Source organism: Bacillus rossius, chromosome 10 (assembly GCF_032445375.1).
Source record: "Bacillus rossius redtenbacheri isolate Brsri chromosome 10, Brsri_v3, whole genome shotgun sequence".
In the NCBI taxonomy this organism is placed as follows: domain Eukaryota; kingdom Metazoa; phylum Arthropoda; class Insecta; order Phasmatodea; family Bacillidae; genus Bacillus; species Bacillus rossius.
The window spans coordinates 55,637,947-55,662,259 of NC_086337.1; the positions used below are offsets into that span (position 1 = coordinate 55,637,947).

At 45.1% G+C, this 24,313-nt stretch overlaps 1 protein-coding gene across 1 annotated transcript; it reads left to right on the forward strand.

The window, feature by feature from the left end:
- Nucleotides 1-1,730: 1,730 nt before the first annotated feature.
- On the forward strand, nucleotides 1,731-22,127 carry LOC134536212 (zinc finger protein ZXDC-like). The gene is made up of 10 exons (XM_063375870.1): nucleotides 1,731-1,827; nucleotides 2,283-2,442; nucleotides 4,249-4,361; nucleotides 10,429-10,599; nucleotides 11,676-11,830; nucleotides 13,613-13,736; nucleotides 13,825-13,930; nucleotides 18,239-18,718; nucleotides 20,494-20,976; nucleotides 21,897-22,127. Exons 2-10 carry the CDS (start codon nucleotides 2,290-2,292, stop codon nucleotides 22,005-22,007), a joined length of 1,896 nt encoding a protein of 631 aa, XP_063231940.1. The 5' UTR covers nucleotides 1,731-1,827; nucleotides 2,283-2,289; the 3' UTR covers nucleotides 22,008-22,127.
- The last annotated feature ends 2,186 nt before the right edge of the window (nucleotides 22,128-24,313 follow it).

A 24,313-nucleotide genomic window follows, 5' to 3' on the forward strand; every position in this document is an offset into this window, starting at 1 on the left:
TACAGAGACCCTAGCAGTTATAGCCACCAACATGATTTACTGGATGGTCGACTATTTACTGAATCATTACATCACTGATTCTGGTATAATTGTTTTTATTAAACATGGCACTGGACATGGTGCAATCATTGGTATATACTGCCCTATGCCCTATGCTGTTTCCTTAGTTCCGTGGCCGGCCTCCACTCGGCTTGGCATATCAAGTCAGCTGCTTCACTTAATTACATTTTACGATCCTCGTACACCGGGACACAGGGATCGTATAGTCAAAGAGCGACATCGCACGGTTCACTCCTTGGTCCCTGCGGACCTGGCGCAGTTGTTAGGACCTCGCCCACACAGGGCTGCCTCTGGGCTAAATGTGCGAACTACTTAATTCGCCATTAAACTCACTTGTTATTTTGCCAGGCTAAAATGTATTGATACTGCAGGATGCATACCTACAGGGGCCCTCTGCTCAAGTTTACAGCTAGTTATTATTGTGTTAATGTACATTGTGCACATGGCACCACAGTCTTGTGTAACTTATTCCATGTGAACAACTCGTCTCTTGTATCATAATTATCTGAGTATAACATTCGCGTCTTCGTTTAGGACCACATTTCTTGGCCTATTGTGTTAATCAGTGACATAACTTTTGGTGTAGTACTCAAGTCCATTATACACTCCGCCATTAGTGAAAAACTAGTACCGTAGGCATTCAGTGTGTTGGAATGTGCTTTGGCACTCAGACATGAAGGGTCAGTTCTGCGAACAGCACCGTGTTCAGAGTCGTGGTTCGGTGCAGTAAAGCAACATCATACAAACTGTGTCTACTGTTATTTCTTACGGTGCCCCAAGTGGCCGATAACTCGGGGTTCCCTGCTTCAATGTCTCCCCTGTTTCCATCTAATTGGCCCACACTAATACAAAGGTTTTATGTCCGGCTAACCTGCCGCTCTCCTGGACCAAGCTCATATTTAAATTATTGTAAATTGCTTTCACATCACTAATTTTAACCAGGTTCTCTGTCATGGGACCGCCAGTCTGTGGCATTACATGTAATAATATTTTTAAAGGCATTTTTGTAAATTTAAATGTTAATTTTCTTGAGTAATCGCTTTAATAAAAATGATATATAATTCTAAAAATTATACTTTTTGTGTTCCTCTTGTTCTGTTTAATAACTGCTAAAGACCACTCTGATATTTCAACTAGTTTACAAATAGTACCTAGTTCATAGTTTAGAACATTTTGGTTAGCTACATTTATATTCTATATATTTTGTTATTTTAAGTTAGCGACAAAAAATACCTAAACATATTTTACATCAAAAAATTTTTCGGAATTTTTGTATATTGTTTTCCAGATGAGCACCTATTCTAAGAAATTAACGATTTTATAAAGTCTTACTAAATTATTTACGAAATTTTTTTTACAAAAAAAATCACGTTTTAAGTTAAGTTTGGTTCATTTTTAAAAATTGTACGATATTTATTATTTTATCATCATATTTAAAGTTAGGTCAATTGTTTATAATCTAAACTCAAAATATTTTTGTACATTATAAAAACTTGTTTCAATTATGAATAGAATCTTTCAATAAAAATATATGGTCATAAATTTATTTCGCAATGACATCAAATTTTTAAAAGACGGGAAAAAATCTGTGCCGAGATCTCCCATTCTAATAGAACGAAATTTGAATTTCGCGGGTGTTCTTCAGACAAAGCCGTTACGGTTGCTGCAGTTGAGTGTCGCCACTGTCGCCTGCATCGGCTATATTAAAAGACTTGAGTTTCCTAAATTATTCTTCTTCAATATTTGCCTGTCCTGTAAGAAAATAGGGTACTGTATGCAAAATGTTTGAAGGAAATTCAAGTAAATCATTTTGATAAAAAGAAATAGCTGCGTTATTGACATTATCGGATTGTTCGTAAGCTTCCAACTGTATTTGACCGAACATGTTGTTAGGTGTCGGAATCGAAAATTTGAAGGTTTGAGTGTTTCGTGTTTGCCGAAGAGTATCTAGTCTTCCGCGGTTTTGTGTATTGTGTGTTTATTTTTCTATGCCATCTTAAATAATCTTTTCTGCGGTGTTTTTTAACGAATAAATGTCAACCCGGGTATGTAATATTATGAATGATGTTATTAGATTCTGTGGTGTGGATTTAGAGTCGAGACTTGTTTTCAGTAAATATCTGATAATTGCGGAAAATAGTTGTTTGTGATACTGATGTTTGTCAAACGTATCCCACGAAAGCACGTGGTGTATGTGTGAGGTGCTGCGTGTGTTGCGGCAGGCGCGAGATGGGGCGCCAGTCGGACTGCAGCGACTCGGACCCGCCCCTGGGGGCCGCCCGGGCGACCTCGAAGCGGCACGAATGCGAGTTCCCGGACTGCGGGGCCGTGTTCTCTCGCCCGGGCCGGCTTCGAGCGCACGCCCTGCTGCACCGGGGCAAGGTACCGCCTGCTGGGTCGACTACAGTTCACAACGTGTGACATTTACACCACGTGGCAGTATTGCACAGGGGGGAACAGCTTATCTGGATACTTGCCTTCATCTTTCTAGACCCATACACCCATACACGGCAGTGCTTGAGAGGGAGCTGGAGGGGGTGCCGAGGAGAGCAGCTAGATGGGTGAAGGGCAAGTGGTGGCCAAGGACAGAGAAGGGAAGGGGGAGTGCAGTACCACAGAGATGATAGGAATGAGATGGGAGAGCTTAAAGGATAGAAGACTGGTCAAGATATACCAATTGCTGAGTGGAGTGGGAGGATGGTGAGAGCTGGGGAGACAAGTCAAAATGGGAATGCCTAGAAGTAGGAAAGAAAATACTAGGAAGGTTTTTAAAGAGAGGAGGACAGAAAGAGGAAAGAATGCGATGGTCGTTGAGGACGGTAGGGGAATGGAACAGGCTGGAGGAGGAATGTGTGTCGGCTGGGAGTGTGGATCAGTTCAGTAGAAGAGTGCTGGGAAAGTAGGGAGAATGCTTGCCACTGGGCACTTCTGTACCCAATTGCAGCTATAATAATAATCTTTCTAGACAGTAACTTATGGTAATAAGTTTTCTTTTTATTTTACTCTACCAGTTGTTTTTGTACTATCTGGACGAGTTTCACGGGAGAAAAAGTAGCCTATATCATGCTATAATTGCATTTCACATAATCAAATTTTATTTCAATTCATACAAAAAATTTATTGATTCAATTCCTTAAGTGGCAATGAAATCTCTGAAACGACATAGGGGCATTGTGTCATTTGAGAGTTTGATGGTTATATTATTACGGTGCTGCTTTTCCATAGTGAAATAAAATTTGAAAGGAATTTTTTTTTTAACTCTAAAGGTGTTCTATTTACCCTGTGAAAAGCATTTTTAAATTCCTACTGGTTTCTGAGAAATTACCATTTATAGGTCATGGATAGCTTGTGCTGTGAAGCGGCGGCCGTCTTGCATTTTAATTATATTGCTGACCCTGTGGTTTTCCTTATGTAAGAACACGTATTTATGTTTTTTAGCAGTAGCTTGTTACATTTGATATCACATAACCTGACATACAAAAATGCATTATTTATTTTGATACATGTAATGACAATTCCTTTTGTACGTCAAGTTATGTGCTGTCGCACGTAACAAGATGCTGCTAAAAAAATACCTCTAAAGGGTTAATGCTTGGGTTTTGATGCACAGTAGGGACTAATGTAAATTTAATATTATTATTATTATTATTATTATTTACATTGCATTGAGTCGCAATATCCATATACAAAATAGAACATTCTTACATAAGGAAAACCACAGGATTGGCACAACAATGGCGACGGCTGCTTCACTGCACAGGCTATCTAATGTAACCTAGAAACTGTAATTTTGCAGAAACCTGTAGGAATTTAGAAACATTGTTTACAGGGTAAATAGGAAAACTACTTTAGTATTTAAAAAAAAAGTTTTCTGAATTTTATTATCAATTTACGGAAAAGCAACGATGTAAGAATTTTCCCGGGTTTTATGCTCCAGTTCTTTCAAATAATTTTAATTTAGGCATGTTCTAATTTTTTTCAGTGTGATTTTTTTGATTGTCATTTTTAATGCCATTGTGGTAATCTAATGAGGCTTTGAAATAATGAAAATAGTTTTTCTGGAATATTTTTAATGGCATTTTTTAATAAAATAAATGGAAATTACAATTTGAAATAAAAAGCAGGAATGGTATTGGTCAGGCATGTCGGGGCGTGTGGCCCTGCAGCCGTGCTGGTCTCGTGTTGCAGAGGCAGTTCAAGTGTGCCGAGGACGGCTGCACCAAGGCCTACTCCACCAACTCGCACCTCAAGCGACACGTCTCCACGGCCCACGAGAGGCGCAGCTACGTCCCTGTCTTCACGTAAGACCTCTTGTCTCCGTCGGTTCCAGGCCACACTTAGGGTACTGGCGCACGGGCACAGCAGTTTAGGATACAAGATGTCAAGCCATGCATTAGTAATTAGATTAGGTCTAGTAGTTAACTCTGTACCGTGCAAAACAGATGATATTTTTGCTGGGCGAAATAAAAGTAAGAAAATAATAAGACGTCATGGATGTTTCCCTAGGAAATTGAAATGATTGAAGAAATTTGTGATTATCAGTCTGGTACACTGTGAAGTTAGAATGTTATAGAAGTTGATTAAATTAGTTTTTTTTTTACTTGTGGAAAAAAAAATATTGTATTGTGTCAGAGGAATATCACTACACATGGCAATTTTTGCGTCTTTATATTACCAGTTTTCAAGCAGGAAAAAGTGAAGCAGATTATTTTCTTCGTAAAATCTTTTAACGTTAACATTTTGTAATGCTTGGGGTTTCATATTTGTGTTGCTTGGAAAGCATTTCGGAAAATGTGTATATGTATTTCATTTCCATTTGTATCGTTTCAGATTATTTCGGTTATTTCACATTAATATGTACAGTTAGGTAACATTTCAACACATTTCAGTTCTTTCCTTTTCTTTATTTCGTTACAATTCAAGCATTTAATCATTGAAATTCGATTCAATTAAAATACTCTTATTTAAAAAAAAAATAGGGGTTCTTTTGATGCTTTTTCGTGTAATTTTACTTCATTTAATTATACAATTACATTTGGATACAAATCATTTCATATGTATTGCATCAAGTGATTTTATTGTTATATTAGGCTTCTGATTCATTTCGGTATATGTGGATGTATACATGTTGGTATTTGATGCGTTGTGACACGCGCACGGTGCCGGTGGAACACGGGTGTGGGGTCGCCGTGTCCCAGGTGCCCTGGATGCATGCATGTATGCCTGTGATGTGTTGCTCGCGACACGTGCACGGTGCCGGTGGAACACGGGTGTGGGGTCGCGGTGTCTCAGGTACCCTGGATGTATGCATGTTGGCCTGTGATGTGTCTCTTGCGACACGCGCACGCTGCCGGTGGAACACGGGTGTGGGGTCGCGGTGTCTCAGGTACCCTGGATGTATGCATGTTGGCCTGTGATGTGTTGCTCGCGACACGCGCACGGTGCCGGTGGAACACGGGTGTGGGGTCGCGGTGTCTCAGGTACCCTGGATGTATGCATGTTGGCCTGTGATGTGTCTCTTGCGACACGCGCACGCTGCCGGTGGAACACGGGTGTGGGGCCGCGGTGTCCCAGGTGCCCTGGATGTATGCATGTTGGCCTGTGATGTGTTGCTCGCGACACGCGCACGGTGCCGGTGGAACACGGGTGTGGGGTCGCGGTGTCTCAGGTACCCTGGATGTATGCATGTTGGCCTGTGATGTGTCTCTTGCGACACGCGCACGCTGCCGGTGGAACACGGGTGTGGGGTCGCGGTGTCTCAGGTACCCTGGATGTATGCATGTTGGCCTGTGATGTGTTGCTCGCGACACGCGCACGGTGCCGGTGGAACACGGGTGTGGGGTCGCGGTGTCTCAGGTACCCTGGATGTATGCATGTTGGCCTGTGATGTGTCTCTTGCGACACGCGCACGCTGCCGGTGGAACACGGGTGTGGGGTCGCGGTGTCTCAGGTACCCTGGATGTATGCATGTTGGCCTGTGATGTGTTGCTCGCGACATGCGCACGGTGCCGGTGGAACACGGGTGTGGGGCCGCGGTGTCTCAGGTGCCCTGGATGTATGCATGTTGGCCTGTGATGTGTCTCTTGCGACACGCGCACGGTGCCGGTGGAACACGGGTGTGGGGTCGCGGTGTCTCAGGTACCCTGGATGTATGCATGTTGGCCTGTGATGTGTCTCTTGCGACACGCGCACGCTGCCGGTGGAACACGGGTGTGGGGTCGCGGTGTCTCAGGTACCCTGGATGTATGCATGTTGGCCTGTGATGTGTCTCTTGCGACACGCGCACGCTGCCGGTGGAACACGGGTGTGGGGTCGCGGTGTCTCAGGTACCCTGGATGTATGCATGTTGGCCTGTGATGTGTCTCTTGCGACACGCGCACGCTGCCGGTGGAACACGGGTGTGGGGTCGCGGTGTCTCAGGTACCCTGGATGTATGCATGTTGGCCTGTGATGTGTCTCTTGCGACACGCGCACGGTGCCGGTGGAACACGTGTGTGGGGTCGCGGTGTCTCAGGTACCCTGGATGTATGCATGTTGGCCTGTGATGTGTCTCTTGCGACACGCGCACGCTGCCGGTGGAACACGGGTGTGGGGTCGCGGTGTTTCAGGTACCCTGGATGTATGCATGTTGGCCTGTGATGTGTCTCTTGCGACACGCGCACGGTGCCGGTGGAACACGTGTGTGGGGTCGCGGTGTCTCAGGTACCCTGGATGTATGCATGTTGGCCTGTGATGTGTCTCTTGCGACACGCGCACGCTGCCGGTGGAACACGGGTGTGGGGTCGCGGTGTCTCAGGTACCCTGGATGTATGCATGTTGGCCTGTGATGTGTCTCTTACGACACGCGCACGCTGCCGGTGGAACACGGGTGTGGGGTCGCGGTGTCTCAGGTACCCTGGATGTATGCATGTTGGCCTGTGATGTGTCTCTTTCGACACGCGCACGCTGCCGGTGGAACACGGGTGTGGGGTCGCGGTGTCTCAGGTACCCTGGATGTATGCATGTTGGCCTGTGATGTGTTGCTCGCGACACGCGCACGGTGCCGGTGGAACACGGGTGTGGGGCCGCGGTGTCTCAGGTACCCTGGATGTATGCATGTTGGCCTGTGATGTGTTGCTCGCGACACGCGCACGGTACCGGTGGAACACGGGTGTGGGGTCGCGGTGTCTTAGGTACCCTGGATGTATGCATGTTGGCCTGTGATGTGTCTCTTGCGACACGCGCACGCTGCCGGTGGAACACGGGTGTGGGGTCGCGGTGTCTCAGGTACCCTGGATGTATGCATGTTGGCCTGTGATGTGTTGCTCGCGACACGCGCACGCTGCCGGTGGAACACGGGTGTGGGGTCGCGGTGTCTCAGGTACCCTGGATGTATGCATGTTGGCCTGTGATGTGTCTCTTGCGACACGCGCACGCTGCCGGTGGAACACGGGTGTGGGGTCGCGGTGTCTCAGGTACCCTGGATGTATGCATGTTGGCCTGTGATGTGTTGCTCGCGACACGCGCACGGTGCCGGTGGAACACGGGTGTGGGGCCGCGGTGTCTCAGGTACCCTGGATGTATGCATGTTGGCCTGTGATGTGTTGCTCGCGACACGCGCACGGTACCGGTGGAACACGGGTGTGGGGTCGCGGTGTCTCAGGTACCCTGGATGTATGCATGTTGGCCTGTGATGTGTCTCTTGCGACACGCGCACGCTGCCGGTGGAACACGGGTGTGGGGTCGCGGTGTCTCAGGTACCCTGGATGTATGCATGTTGGCCTGTGATGTGTTGCTCGCGACACGCGCACGCTGCCGGTGGAACACGGGTGTGGGGTCGCGGTGTCTCAGGTACCCTGGATGTATGCATGTTGGCCTGTGATGTGTTGCTCGCGACACGCGCACGCTGCCGGTGGAACACGGGTGTGGGGTCGCGGTGTCTCAGGTACCCTGGATGTATGCATGTTGGCCTGTGATGTGTCTCTTGCGACACGCGCACGCTGCCGGTGGAACACGGGTGTGGGGTCGCGGTGTCTCAGGTACCCTGGATGTATGCATGTTGGCCTGTGATGTGTTGCTCGCGACACGCGCACGGTGCCGGTGGAACACGGGTGTGGGGCCGCGGTGTCTCAGGTACCCTGGATGTATGCATGTTGGCCTGTGATGTGTTGCTCGCGACACGCGCACGGTACCGGTGGAACACGGGTGTGGGGTCGCGGTGTCTCAGGTACCCTGGATGTATGCATGTTGGCCTGTGATGTGTCTCTTGCGACACGCGCACGCTGCCGGTGGAACACAGGTGTGGGGTCGCGGTGTCTCAGGTACCCTGGATGTATGCATGTTGGCCTGTGATGTGTTGCTCGCGACACGCGCACGCTGCCGGTGGAACACGGGTGTGGGGTCGCGGTGTCTCAGGTACCCTGGATGTATGCATGTTGGCCTGTGATGTGTTGCTCGCGACACGCGCAGGGTACCGGTGGAACACGGGTGTGGGGTCGCGGTGTCTCAGGTACCCTGGATGTATGCATGTTGGCCTGTGATGTGTCTCTTGCGACACGCGCACGCTGCCGGTGGAACACGGGTGTGGGGTCGCGGTGTCTCAGGTACCCTGGATGTATGCATGTTGGCCTGTGATGTGTTGCTCGCGACACGCGCACGCTGCCGGTGGAACACGGGTGTGGGGTCGCGGTGTCTCAGGTACCCTGGATGTATGCATGTTGGCCTGTGATGTGTTGCTCGCGACACGCGCACGTTGCCGGTGGAACACGGGTGTGGGGTCGCGGTGTCTCAGGTACCCTGGATGTATGCATGTTGGCCTGTGATGTGTCTCTTGCGACACGCGCACGCTGCCGGTGGAACACGGGTGTGGGGTCGCGGTGTCTCAGGTACCCTGGATGTATGCATGTTGGCCTGTGATGTGTCTCTTGCGACACGCGCACGCTGCCGGTGGAACACGGGTGTGGGGTCGCGGTGTCTCAGGTACCCTGGATGTATGCATGTTGGCCTGTGATGTGTTGCTCGCGACACGCGCACGGTGCCGGTGGAACACGGGTGTGGGGTCGCGGTGTCTCAGGTACCCTGGATGTATGCATGTTGGCCTGTGATGTGTTGCTCGCGACACGCGCACGGTGCCGGTGGAACACGGGTGTGGGGCCGCGGTGTCTCAGGTGCCCTGGATGTATGCATGTTGGCCTGTGATGTGTCTCTTGCGACACGCGCACGCTGCCGGTGGAACACGGGTGTGGGGTCGCGGTGTCTCAGGTACCCTGGATGTATGCATGTTGGCCTGTGATGTGTCTCTTGCGACACGCGCACGCTGCCGGTGGAACACGGGTGTGGGGTCGCGGTGTCTCAGGTACCCTGGATGTATGCATGTTGGCCTGTGATGTGTCTCTTGCGACACGCGCACGCTGCCGGTGGAACACGGGTGTGGGGTCGCGGTGTCTCAGGTACCCTGGATGTATTCATGTTGGCCTGTGATGTGTCTCTTGCGACACGCGCACGCTGCCGGTGGAACACGGGTGTGGGGTCGCGGTGTCTCAGGTACCCTGGATGTATGCATGTTGGCCTGTGATGTGTCTCTTGCGACACGCGCACGCTGCCGGTGGAACACGGGTGTGGGGTCGCGGTGTCTCAGGTACCCTGGATGTATGCATGTTGGCCTGTGATGTGTTGCTCGCGACACGCGCACGGTGCCGGTGGAACACGGGTGTGGGGTCGCGGTGTCTCAGGTACCCTGGATGTATGCATGTTGGCCTGTGATGTGTCTCTTGCGACACGCGCACGCTGCCGGTGGAACACGTGTGTGGGGTCGCGGTGTCTCAGGTACCCTGGATGTATGCATGTTGGCCTGTGATGTGTTGCTCGCGACACGCGCACGGTGCCGGTGGAACACTGGTGTGGGGTCGCGGTGTCTCAGGTACCCTGGATGTATGCATGTTGGCCTGTGATGTGTCTCTTGCGACACGCGCACGCTGCCGGTGGAACACGGGTGTGGGGTCGCGGTGTCTCAGGTACCCTGGATGTATGCATGTTGGCCTGTGATGTGTCTCTTGCGACACGCGCACGCTGCCGGTGGAACACGGGTGTGGGGTCGCGGTGTCTCAGGTACCCTGGATGTATGCATGTTGGCCTGTGATGTGTCTCTTGCGACACGCGCACGCTGCCGGTGGAACACGGGTGTGGGGTCGCGGTGTCTCAGGTACCCTGGATGTATGCATGTTGGCCTGTGATGTGTCTCTTGCGACACGCGCACGGTGCCGGTGGAACACGGGTGTGGGGTCGCGGTGTCCCAGGTGCCCTGGATGTATGCATGTTGGCCTGTGATGTGTCTCTTGCGACACGCGCACGGTGCCGGTGGAACACGGGTGTGGGGTCGCGGTGTCCCAGGTGCCCGGAGGCGGGGTGCCACAGGCAGCTGAGCAGCGAGGCCACCCTGAAGTGCCACCACCGCCAGGTGCACAACAAGCCCTTCAAGTGCGACAGCTGCGGTGCCGGCTTCAACAAGCACGCCAAGCTGGCTGAGCACGCCGTCCGCCACTCGGGCGACTATCCCTACAAGTGAGTGCAGGGAAGACCGCGTTCCCTGGGAAATACGTGGGAAACTCAGGGAAATCGAAAATATTCCCGGAGTTCACTACACGTACTATGAACCAACGCACTTTCTCCAACACTGTTAAAATAGAAATGTTTCACGTTTTTAAGAAAACATGTTTATTCGTCCTGCAACTTATAGTTCTGTTGAATCGCAAACATGACAGAAAAGAGAGCATTTAACCAACTTCAATATACCTTATCACGTATCCCGCAATTTTGGCTAATCGATAGGCAATTATCTTTGGTGATACTTAGACAATTTCTACAAATTTATGTGGGCAATAGACTGAAAATTTCTTATAATTTCCATGGCAAGCTGTGATTACATATTTCATTATTTTTTTGTAGTATTGTTAAGTTCAGAAACTACAGTTCATATTCTTGTACTTATATTGTGCATAGAAGCTACACTCAGAACTTTTAATAGCTATGTATTTTATAACTTTTGTTTCTTGAAGATTAACACTGAATTTCGTGTTGGGGTAAACATGGTTAAATAAACACAATTAGCTTAGAACCATTGTCAATAATTAAAAATTAAAATAAGAATTCAAATTTCATCCCGGTAAACCTGGCCAATGGCCTATTGAACACCAACCTAATGCATTTAGATTATTGTTTGCGTAGTCTGTGTTTCAATCAAAATCCGTTTCCAACTCTCAAGTTTTTTTTTTTTTTTCTTTTTTCTTTCTTCTGTGGAGCAATGCGAGTGCGCTGGTAGCAAATATTAAAAATACAAGGCACTCACTGCTGACTATATTGGATACCTGTATCCTTTTTTTGAAACGAGCACACTCACACACTTTGTCTTATTCATTCATTCATTCATTCATTCATTCATTCATTCATTCATCAATCTCTCTGGGTTTTTTTTTTTTTTGCGTCAGAAAAGTTTCAGAACAAGGTTTCACGAAATCGTTGCATTGAAACTCAACCTTGGAATTTTACTCTCATTACGCACAAAGGAGTTTCACTTCAGGAGGGCGCGGGTTGGGGCAAGGGTGCTTGGAAACGCAGCTGCAGCGAGAGTCTGTGCGCAGGTGCGACAAGTGCGGCGTGCGCTTCGCCTCCAGCTACCTGCTGAAGCAGCACGCCCGCGGCCACAAGACCTACGCCTGCGGCCACCCGGGCTGCCGCCAGTCCTTCGAGCGCTGGACGCAGCTCAGGAAGCACTGCAAGCTGGAGCACCCGCGTCGTGAGTGGCTGCCCTCCCCACTGTCCCCTCCCTTCTGCTTCCCCTCACGCCTTTCCCTGCCCTATCACCCGCTACGCGCTCCCTGCTTGGCGTTACGTTGTTCCCTCTCTCCTGTGCTCAGTTCATTTTCACTACTTAGGATTTTTTCTATTTACTTTTTTAACTGTACAATTAAAGACCAGGAAAAAAATTGAAATGCATGAAGTTTGTGAATAGCTTAACTAAAAAACTAGTAACCATTGGTCCATTGGAAATGACTTTTGATGCAATTGAAATATGATATCAGCTGTTCTTGACTTAGAAAATCACACAGAAAGTTGTTTGTAAATGATTGTATTCGCTAATTTTTCAATCTGTTCACGAATATCTACAAATGTTTAGTTGTTTTATTTTCAATCTTCAAACCATGCTGAACGTAGTGGTTGTCATGACACAAGATTATTACTGTACCGCTTCAGAATTAATTCTATTACTCTAGAATTTTTACCATTTTCGACCAATTATTTGGGGGGGTCTGTCACAATATATTTAGAATTAACTCAAATGTACACTAATCTTTGTTGCTGTGTGTTTTTTTATTTTCTTCTCCACTCAGTATCCTTCAGTTGTCACTTCCTGCATATTGCTTGTGACCATGTGACAACCCATATTACAGCCTTCCTCATACAATCTAGTAAGAATAATTTGTTATAAATGTTTTTGTCATATTTCAAATGATGTAAAGTTATTTTCCTTTCGAAGTTATTGTGAACGTAATTCTCCGGGTTTATTGTTTTTATTTTCAAAATTCATAAGTTTATTTTTGAAGTAATCTTTTTGCCGGCTTCTTTGTGTGGGAAGGCGTGCTGACGTAATTCTCCTTCGTTTTTCCACGACCGAGTCTTTGTTTCACACGCTAGGCGTGTGAGTCACGGTCACGGGAGAGGGAGAGAGAGACAAAATCGCTGCGTCGTGGGAACAGAAGTAAGCATTTCGTAGAAGCCTCTGTTGCCATGCGCCGTGATTTGCTTAAAATTACGTCAGCGAGCCCAGGACACTGCCCGCGTGAAGGAAGGAAGGAAGGTTGTAAAGATCAGTCATTGTCTGAGCACCGTGCCGAGATGTCGTGGTCGGGCGATGGCTCGCATCATTTAGCAATGTTATATTGAAGTGCATGTTTGCGGCTACGGTCCGGGCGACGCCTAAGAACTTTTTTTTTCTTTTGGACATTTAAATTAATTTTAATTTGTTTGACCGTAGTCGTATGCGAAGCCCATGGCGAGGCGAGAAAGGGTTTTGTCCAGCCGTTGCTGCCCGGAATTTATCCGGGCAATATAATGTAATTTGCGAGAAGTCTACGTGTTTTTCTCCTTTATTGAGGTACCGTTTAATTTTTTGTTGTGTGCGCTATTTTACGGAATATAGTGTGATTTTTACATAAATACTAAATAAAACAGGTAATACATCGAATGTTGTTTATAAATTTCTTCTTTCTTCGTGACCTGCAACCTGTATGTTCCACTCATCACCTAAATTGAGCTAGCCGGAGGTGGTGAGTGGTAACAACCACTTCAGGCACTCAATTCTGGGGGTTTATTTATACTGTTTGTCCAAGTTAATGGAGACATGCAAAGCTTCGAAATTCTAAAAAAAACTTTGAAGATTCCGAAGATTTTTTTCTCAGCCATTGCTAAGGGGTTGAGTGGTTCTATCCCGTTGAAAACTGCAGCTAACAGATGATGCGGATGTTTGAGTGGAGTGTGTGTGAAGGTTGAACTAGCGTGCGAGTGTGTGTGTGCGCAGAGTACGAGTGCGCGGACTGCCAGAAGGTGTTCACCAGCAAGAACAACCTGCGCCTGCACGTGGCGGTGCACTTGCACCCTCTGGACCGCGGGGTGCTGCTCTGCCCCCACGACTCCTGCCCCAGGTGAGCGCCCCGGGGGCCGGCCGGCGTCGCGTCGTCACGTAGGGCCGGTGTCGGGCGTAAGAGAGTGTCGCTGGCCGCCGTGTTGCAGGTTCTACTTCCACAAGCGGAACCTGATGCACCACGTGAGGTCCAGTCACGAGGGCCGGAGGGTCCCCTGCGACGAGCCCGGCTGCGAGCGCACCTTCTGCACCAAGGTAACCACGAGACTACGACACTCGCACTGGGTCCAGATGTGTCACGAAATACTTCATGTACACAAAAATATACTGGAAAGTTTTTGCTTGGAAAGTTTTACGATGTTTATTTAAGGGGCGATTACGTGTTTCTGCTCCGAGGCGAAAATAGACTGATACATCTCAGGACACGGGTACTTGCTGGTACGAGTATCGACTAGTGATGGACCGATATTCAATATTCGATATCAGAGATCGGTAATATCGGCACATTTTTCAATATCGGACATCGGTAAATACTTGCGATATTTTGATAACCGATGTTTGCTCTCGCCAATAATACTTCTCACATAACCTTAACCGTAATTCCAAGCTTATTTTCCGCGGGCGTAATTTATCTTTCTTCACGTCACCATATTACCTAGTAATTCCAAGCTAATTTTTCACCTAAACAATTTCAAGCCTATTTCTTCTTTCTGATACTGCAATGCATCCAGACGGTACAATTCTTCCATGTGTACACAAATCCCAGTCATATTTATTCGTTTCAGATATTTGCAAAATGTTTTCGCTTGATGAATTTTCAAAGTTCACTAAGTGTACATAAATTGAAAACATAAACAAAAATAATTACGATATTTAATTTAATAAGTGATGTAGCCGTAAGTAAACATGAAGAATAATAAAGTTGCTGCTTGATATAACAGGCATTTTCTTTCCGTGTCGTTTCATGGTCGCCAACTGCTGTTCTATACAAAGACGTTACATAAGTTTTACAAAAGCTAAAATATAAAACGTGTTTAAGTAGGGCAAGTTGCAGCAAAGGTATTATGTTGGCTATATTATTGAGTGCATTGCCAATAACATAAATAAAGCTATGTGGTTTTATAATCTCTGCAGTACGTTTCAAAGTTGTATTGAAATTACTTTTCACGTACATATTTTTAACGTGTTTTCCCACCAATAAATGGAGTGATACACTTGAACAAAGGTCAAAAAATTTGCTAATTGAAGACCTTCCTTTCTAGCGTGTCGTTTACCGTGATGAAATTATACAAAGGGTACAAAAGTTTGATGTTTTTCGGATGGTATTTTTCGTAGATTACAGTTGAGACACTGGACTAAGTACATGCAGTGACTCGTGAATTTGAATTTAGAGAGATTATTTGTAGGCCATTATGATAATTTTATTATTAGCTTTCATTTAATGTGATTTTACAATTAATAAAAATAATATACATTCACATAAATATGTTTTATTAATATTTAACATTTTTCATTATTGTCTCTAACAATACTCCAGAACCACAATTTTATAGAATCAGTATTAGAAATGAGATAGGTCCTATAATCGGAGTATCGGGTATCGGATCGGTAAATTTGGAAATATCGGAATCGGTATTGGTATCGGGTTTTTGAATATCAGGCCATCACTAGTATCGACCATACAATAATGTAGTTTTGTAATGTTGCCTGCACTGCTATCAAGCCAGTCCGTGCCCACTGTTCCCTGCTCGCTGCAGTCAACTGCTCATGAGCGGTGAGTTGTCCCCTGAGCAGGATCTGAGACCCGCTCTGTAGTCATTGAGTCGAGAGGAGTCAAACAGGGTGGGAACAAGTCTGTTTGGCTTTTGAATGCTGTAGTTACACAATTGTGTGTATGTTTATATACGTGTATATATGCATATACGTATATGTTTAAATGTGTGTATATATGTGTACATATATGCAGTTATATGTGAGTATGTATTGTTACGATTTTACTGCGGGTTCGTAAAGGATAGCCCAATTAAAGATTTTTATCACACACAGTTTTATTTATTGCCACTACCTATATCACTTACAAAAATCTTCTAAGATGGCAAATTATTAATTACACTTGAAGAAAGGTTTATTCCCCAGTCACTCGTTTCACACACCTCGCTGGGCCGCACCTCTGGCGCAACTCTCGCCGCAGCACCCCTCGTGGGTCTCCGTCGCGGGACTCCGTCCCCACACTCTGCCGCCGCCGAGGAGACTTGACTTCTCCGAGGATCCCACTCGACGCCGCGCTCGCAACTTCGCTCGGGACTCCGCCGCGCCCGCGACTCTATCGCCCGGAAACTCCGCCGCGGGAAAACTCCAGACTCCACTGAACTCCCTCACTTCCTGCCCTGGAACCTTCGTCCAAGGACTTCGCCACTCTGCCGCACCCGCGGCGCTATCGCCCAGAAACTCCGCCGCGGGAGAACTCTTGACTGAACACTCCGAACTGACTCCTCTGACTCTCTCTTCTCGAGGCCACCGTCCTCGTTGTATATATCAGCCGCAATTTCCAGAACTTGCGAGCGCGGCCGGGGCCTGTCGCGTCATTCCGCGCCGACCCGACGGCAGAAGTCTCTCGAAACACGTGTCGGCGGCTGCCAGCTGTCAGATGTCTTGCTATCAGTGCCGTGCGGGGGGAGCGGAGGGCTGGAGGAAGGGGAAGTGATGCAGGTGCGCACGGCACATCTCATGTTGCGGCGGCACCTGTCAGCCAGCTAGCGCTGCACCTGCGCATGTCGCTGTTTTGCACACGTTCGTAACAGTATGTACAAATACGTACATTATATTTGTGGCATAATTAGGTTACGTTAAAAGTTAACTTAAACTAGAATACCGTATATACTCGTGTATAGCGCGCCCTTTTTTCCCCTCAAGTAAAGGAAAAAAATAAGGATGCGCGCTATACACGGGGAAAAAAATTTTTTGGGGGGGGAGGTGGGGAGGAGTTGAAGTCATTAACTGACGGGTGACGTTTCTGGCCAGCCCCCACACATACGCACAAGCAACAAGGCCTCTGTTTCACACACACACACGCACACGTGCGCGCAAGCTCGCACATCATGGTCTCTTGTTTATTTTTAGACCTCCCCCCTTTACAGAAAGCCAGCTCAGAAGCTAGTAAAAAGAGAGAGAGAGAAAGAGAGAATGTTGTCACCAGTTTCCCCCCCCCCCCCCCCCCCCCGGCAACTTCTTAGCTTCCTCCATTCCTCACCGGTGAGTCATCTAGTTCTCCGCGCCAGCTTAGCAACGTAGCGCGGCACGCCTCCCTCCCTTCCTTCCTTCCACGTACCAGTTGTGACGATATAGCGCTTCATTATCTTCCGTTTAGACAGCAGAGTTTATGTATTTTCCTGACGCATCACCACACATCAATTTAAATAATCAGGTACCACAAAATGTTAGTAAAATTTATTTATGGGGAAAAAAAATTTCAATTTTTTTTTTCTTTGGAATTAGTTGCAAAAATCGTGGTGCGCGCTATACACGAGGGCGCGCTATACACGAGTAAATACGGTAATACAAACATATAATTAATTATATGCAAACTGTTGGAAGACAAAAGAAATTGCTTTTAGTAGCTCAAAATACTATGTAATTATTTCACAATGAATTTTCTCTAAAAAATGTGTATACTCACTAGCTGATTCTAGAAACATTAGCAATAGTTCAATTTATTGCTCTAGCAACAGTGAAAACTCTGCAATGGCAGAATTAACACACTAGAATAAATGTAAAGTCGTGTGAATATGTTTGTTTATTTATTTATTTCAACTTAGTTGGGCACAATTAATGCATGTATGTTTTCTAGTACAACTATGTGACATAAACTACATATATTAAATAGTATGTACTAATCATGCATGAAATTACATACTATCAAATTACAGAGCACAGCAATTACTGATGAATTATCTATGAAATAACATCCATTTTTAGTTCTAACTTCAACTATTAAAAATATTGTTTTAAATAATAATAATTTGTAATTACATTTTTTATTATAATTTAGTCATTCACTCACACACATTCATTCAGCATTACCTTCGTTACTTGTATGTGAATTTAGAGAGCCTTTTATTTTAATAAGATTTATTTTTAAATATTTGTTACTGGTGGTGTTGAGCATCCGTGACAAGGCTGTTCCAGGCGGAAGATGCAGTGGTTACCGTGAGAGTATCATATTTGGATTTCATCATTCGGTGTAAAATATGTTCAAAATATATTATCTGCGAGGTATTCCATATAATCAACTTCAGTGTTGTGATGATATACGGATGTGCTTTTATTTATGTGAATAAAGTGTCATAAAAGGTTAATTTCACATTCTGCAATACAACATTGTACATTCACATGCAAATATCAGGTATGTAATCATAATACGACCTTGTTTAAAAATTGATGAAGTCGAATTGAAAAAAATAATATGACGTGAACGCCCTTAATTCAGGTTAAGAGATCTGTCTAGTTGATTGGGCTCATTTAGATTTTCAATTGTTCAAATTATTTTTCCATTTTCACTCGTAGCAAAAAATGGAGGATCACAAGAAGCTGCACGACCCGAAGGCGCGGCTGCCGCGCAGGCGGTGCAAGGCGCGGAGGAAGCGCAAGGACGCGGGCCAGCCGAAGCGCAGCGTGGCCGCCAAGTTGTCGGGGGCACGTGTGCCGTACCGCGTGGAGAGGCAGCTCCTGGACCGCACCGGCTCGCTGGAACACCAGCTGGGGATGGAGACGGAGGACACTCTGAAGTCGGGAGGCGGCTGTGAGAGCGGCCGGCTGACGGGGGCGGCCGACGCCGGAGACGGAAACGCTCCACGCACGGACCCACGAGGTGGCAGGGATGGTGCGGCGGGCTCTGGGAACAGAAGCGGTAGCGAGCGCTGCTCACCGACGAGCGTGGACGGAGCGTGCGTGCGAGCGCCCGCGACCGAGGGACACGGCGGAGAGGACGTGTGGTCGCGCTGCGCCAGAGTGCTCGCTCGGAGCGTCGCCTGCCTGGATGTGTCGGTAAGGGCTCGGCAGCTTCTCGCTCCGCTCGGCAGTGTCCACACGAGGCAGAGGCGAGCAAGACAGTGTTTGGGGCGGGGAGGAGACAGGGCAGTGGGTGCGAGTGACCTCAGCCGTCTTGTCTCCCTGCAAGAGGACCGTGGTGCCGCGACAGAGTGGACATGACCTGAACTGTTTCCTGCACGGAACATTGCGACACAATCAAAATTTTTATTTGTGAAATGAGTTTTTGTAGCAGAGAACAATGCTTGAATATCAAAATTTAAATTTTTTCTTCATACGCAACAAATGTGTTTGTTTCGTTTTTGGAAATGTTTTTGTAGTGAAAACAGTGTAATTATTCGGCATGCCAGTGGTGGTGTTGTGTACGTTTCGCATTGAGCATTTGGTTTAGTTGGGCCTCCACAGCAATTTTTGCAATATTTCTCTGTGCTGAGCATGCAAGTCGTGCCATTGGCAAAGCTCGTTCAGAATGGCACTGTGCAATGATCACATGTAGCCCGGCAGTATGCATTTCATCAAATAGGATTGATGTGGCTAAGGTTCAGATTCCATTGCCTGCAAAAAATAATAAGTTGTGTGGTTTATTGAACCTTGCATTACGTTTATTTAACATAACGAAATATTCTATGTAGCAGCGACATATGCACTGTGGACCTTCATCCATTCACAGTGCACAGTGATATTTTTCAAATGTTGATTTCAGAAATGTTAAAATAAATGGAAATGTACTATCTAACATACTGAGATTTACAGTTGAGTACAGTAATACTCTTTGTGTCATCTAGTTGATATTGATTTTTATTTCATGAAAATGTGGTGAAATTTATATAATCATGTAGTAAGTATGTACCAGTTTATTGAATGTGCACATTTATAATAAGCAACGAGACCGACATTATAAAAAATTATGTGTAATGAATAAGCATTAAAATGTACACTGCACCATGGCAGTTTATCACAATACAGTTGCAGATGTAATATTTAAGTCCTAGCAAATACATAAATATTGTAACTAGCTGCCATTGCATAGCCATTAAATAATTAATTTTTTCTACCTAATTAATAATCATTTTAAAATTGAAAACCGTTTAAACCCTGCTGATGTTTATTGATGTATGTATTACAAACTAATGTAAAGTTAAAAAAGAGAAACCATCACAACTTTTCCTATTAACATTAAATCAAGTAAATAAATCATAACTATTGTCAGAAAAAAATTTAGTCGAATTGGTATTGCTCAAATACTGACTTTAGTCACACTAGTGTACTATTATTTAATAAAAGACCTGATAAAATTTGCCGTTGCAATGGCAATTTCATAACAACAATAATTTTCTAGAGCATTGAAATTAATGTACCTTTGTATTATAATTTTTAATGTTTCTTCGTTTGCGTTGAAAGAAACCAATTTTTTGCATACCTTCTTTTGCCACTTAATTATAAACTATTTATTCTTTCACTGATTTCAAATTTATTTCTATATGTATTTATTTTGGTAACAGCTTAGCTAACTGCTGTTCTCTGATGCAATGACTTTCACTTGAAAAACAATCCACACCTGCACCGAGCGTAACCTTCGTAGAATAGCACCCACGGTCATTCAAGAAGTATGCTTCATGGTCTGGTTAGCTGCAGTTACGGGGTGTAGTTGTGACTGCAGAGTGCCTCGTGTGAACACTGCTTTACGAACTGTCCTCTTATTTTCGTGGCATTACCACAGCCAGCCTCGCCAGTTGGATCCAGGGCTCGTAATCTTCTTTACTCTGTTCCAGGGCCAGAGGCCGGATCTGGAAGGTCGGTCGTCGCTGAGGACCGCGGACACGAGGAAGTATCTGCGGGAATTGTTGGCCAGTCAGCGCTCGCCTTGTTCGGAGGAACAGGGCACGATGGCCGTCGAACGTGATGTGCCCTCTGCTGGCGACAGCGGTGCCGCTCCTCGCCTGAACGGGGAGGGTCGAGTGCCGTCGCTCAAGGGCCCGGAAGCTGGGAGTGATGTGGAGACGTCGCGAGCCGAAGAAAGTGCCGTGGTGGTGGACTCTTGCAGTGCCCGGACGCCCCGTGTTGACGTGGGCCCGGCCGCAGGGACGCGCGAGGACCCGGGGACGTCGAACGAGCCGGAGCGTGCCGGCGAGGACGACCGCGGTGCGAGCGTGAGCAGGACGGTTGTGCCCGCCGGGCCCTGCGAGAGCCATTGCCAGTGTGACAGCGAGGGCCGGCCGTGCCACAGGAAGAGGAGCGGCACGCCACACCACGAGGTGAGCATCACCCTTGGTCGTACTTGCAAACCAGACTCTTTATTAGAGACATAATGTGCTGAATTGCGATAAAATCGAAAAATACCAAAAAGAATGTCGATACATCATATAGTAACACCGAAGCGCAACTAAAATCATGAAATTATTCAGTATCTTTAATCAATGTTAACTTCAATCCTAAAAATGTATGTTTTTCATAAATATTTGATTGAATTAATGTCATTGACTTAGCAAGTTGTTTGTGCCAAAATATATGTACGAAATTTATTTATTTTTACAGTACAGGATGGTACATTTTGAAAACACACTTTTTTTTGTTCAGGGTTGGTGAGACATGCTTATTACAATTTATTATATTGTAAAAGTGCACTATCTATCAGTCCATATGAAACTGTTTTGGTAAATTGTTATATTTGTTCAATAATATGCTATCTTAATGAAAAAAAAATCTTCATAAGGAAAAAAATTATATTAAATAAGCCTAAAAATAAAAACATATCTTGGCCCAATCCATATCATATTAAATTTAACATTTATGCAAACATTTATGATTGCTGACATGCATATTGATATCAAGCATCAAATTAAACACATGCTACCACTAGTTTGAATGTATTATGTAGTGTGAGTAATAATTTCATTAAAATTGTACGGCAGTACACTTGGCCGAGTTGTAAAAAATGACGTAAAGTGGATATCATTTTTTTTTAAATTGTTGGTAGAATATTTTGACAGGAAAAAAATGTGTTTATTGCACTTAATAACTGTCGGCAGTTGTCGTAACCCAGTCTCCAGTAATTATTTGTTGAATTTGGAGCTAATCGCAAGTGTCGCAGTGTGTATGCCTTTAGCCTCCATGAGGCACTAGTGTGGTCACCGACGCCCCAGGCTGGTACTGACAGGGCTGGAAACTGTTGCAGGGCGCACTGCCACTTCCGAGGCTGCTCTCCATGGTCAGCATTCGACAGTGGTTGGCGGCCATGTTGCTGGCCATGCGACTGACTGTTCCCGACGTCGCGGAGCCCGTCTAGCCGAGCGCCTCGCAGTTCCTTAATCTCAGTGTCTTCACATTCGCAATCATTTACCGAGCAAATGGTGGTGTCTTTTGTACTGTTCTGTTTTTCTATGACTATGATAAATTATAAAACTTATATTATTTGCTTTGAGTTCCTGTAGTGATACAATTTTGTAAACACAAACTAAGGGCTTGTAATATTCTACGTATTATGTAAAAAAAAAAAGAAGTCTAATTTATGTTCCTTGAGTAAAGGCCGTAAATATTTGTGTTGGAATTTATGAAATGGTACGCAGGAAATAATTGTTTATGTTTCTTGTGCTTGTGAATCTCTCTCAGTTGTTAGGTGTATGATAGACTCCTGATTATCCGGGTGCGGGTTATTCGGTTTGTGGGCTAACCGTGCCATATTTCACTTCCATAAAACATAAACACAAAAAAAATTTTTACTTTTTATTTCTGTGCACGCACAATAGCAACAGCATTAGCGTAGCATTAAATACAACGCAGCAAATTAGTAATGCAACAAACTTATAATGTGACGAATCAACAAACAATATTTTGCTCTTTCCTCTTTTCCACTTTCTTCATTCCGTACTTATTTTCGACAATGCCAGAATGTTCAGCCAAAGTTTATATCCCGCCATCCCGCATGTCGGCAGCAGCTCTGCTCTCAGGGCTAGTTTACCTCACACTAGGATGCGCTGTCATCAAATCATGGCAGAAATGCATTTAATGATCCATAGTTGGGTATTACGTGTACAGGTTTAATAATCTTTCTAATAATAGAATACTTTAGGTTTATGCTTTTTCTTAAAGCTTATTATAACTGAAATATAATCTCCTATATCAAAATCATTATCATTTTGTAACTCAGAAATGTTTCAAACACCTACATAGGAATGTTGGTGAATTATTAAATTTAATTTTAGGCAGTTTAATCTCTAAATGTTATTCAAAATTTATTTAAATGTTCTTCTAATTTATTTAAACATGCCAATATTAATACTGTAAATTAATTTTTACAGGAGTAGTGTCTTGATTAAATTGGTAGTCAGCAAGAATGAAATGAATTATTTTGATTAAAATACACTCTTATGAAAAAGGTATTTGACTGGTGCTGTTTTAATTAGAGCTTTGTTTTACTGGAACAAATTAATTACGGTGTTACTTTGAGGGGCGTCTGTTACAATGTTTGTCTAGATGGTCGGGATAAAAAAAATTTATATATATATATGAGAGAGTAGAGAGAGCTAGAGAGAGAGATTAGAGCTGGAGAGAGATAGGAGATCTAGAGAGAGCTAGAGAGAGAGAGAGTGAGAGTTAGAGAGCTAGAGAGAGAGTGAGAGTTAGAGAGCTAGAGAGAGAGAGAGAGAGAGCTAGAGAGTGAGAGAGAGCTAGCTAGCTTTGCTTTAATTGTGTTTTTCGGTTGTCTGTGGACCCTTTGCCAGTCATACCCTGGATAATCGGGAGTCTTTTTTTTTTTTTTTGTATTGCTTAGTTTTGTGGTGTTCTTATTGGTGAAGACAAAATATAGCATGCACAATGACCCATGGCACCTACCGTGCAGTGGCGGCTCTCGATGTGCATGGAGGTAAGTGGTTGCAGAAGAGCCCCAAAGAGCTAGGAAGCTCGTAGAGGTCCCGAAAATAAGGTTTTACGAAAAAGGTTAACTATTGCACTCGAGAAATCATTTATAACACTAGTTTAATGACCTCTGTGGGATGCATTTCTTCTTAAGACTGAACATGGAGGCACCCCTCAGTGCCCAACAACCGGCAACAGGACGTGACATCACTGTACGTTTAATTAACAGAAGTTTTCCACAAGTCCTTCCCTATCAATTAACGTAGCTAAAAGAGCGAAGGTGGTACTGTTCAGTTTGTGCCAGACGGTAGAGTATGTAATAAATATGTATACATAGTTAAATTTTTTATCGTTGAGCAAACATGGCATTGGTAGTCCTCCCACAATGATCCGCCATACTGTCCAGGCTAGGACCTGGGTTTTGATGACTGCATGGGGCAGTACATAAAACTATATTACATTTAGTATGTATCGAAAGTGAGCAATAGAAAACCAAACATTGCTTTCTTGGACCAATACCATTTTTTTTTTTTTTTTAATTGTAGTAGAATGAGTTTTTTGTTTACTGAAAATACAGTAATGGCTTTGTTTCCATATATTTATTAATTTAATTACTTTACAATTTTTATTGAGTGAAATGAACTTTAGAAAATGCACTATGTTACTGAATTTGTACTATATTTGTAAATACATACTGCATTTGTACTACGTACTGAATTTGTAATACATATTAGA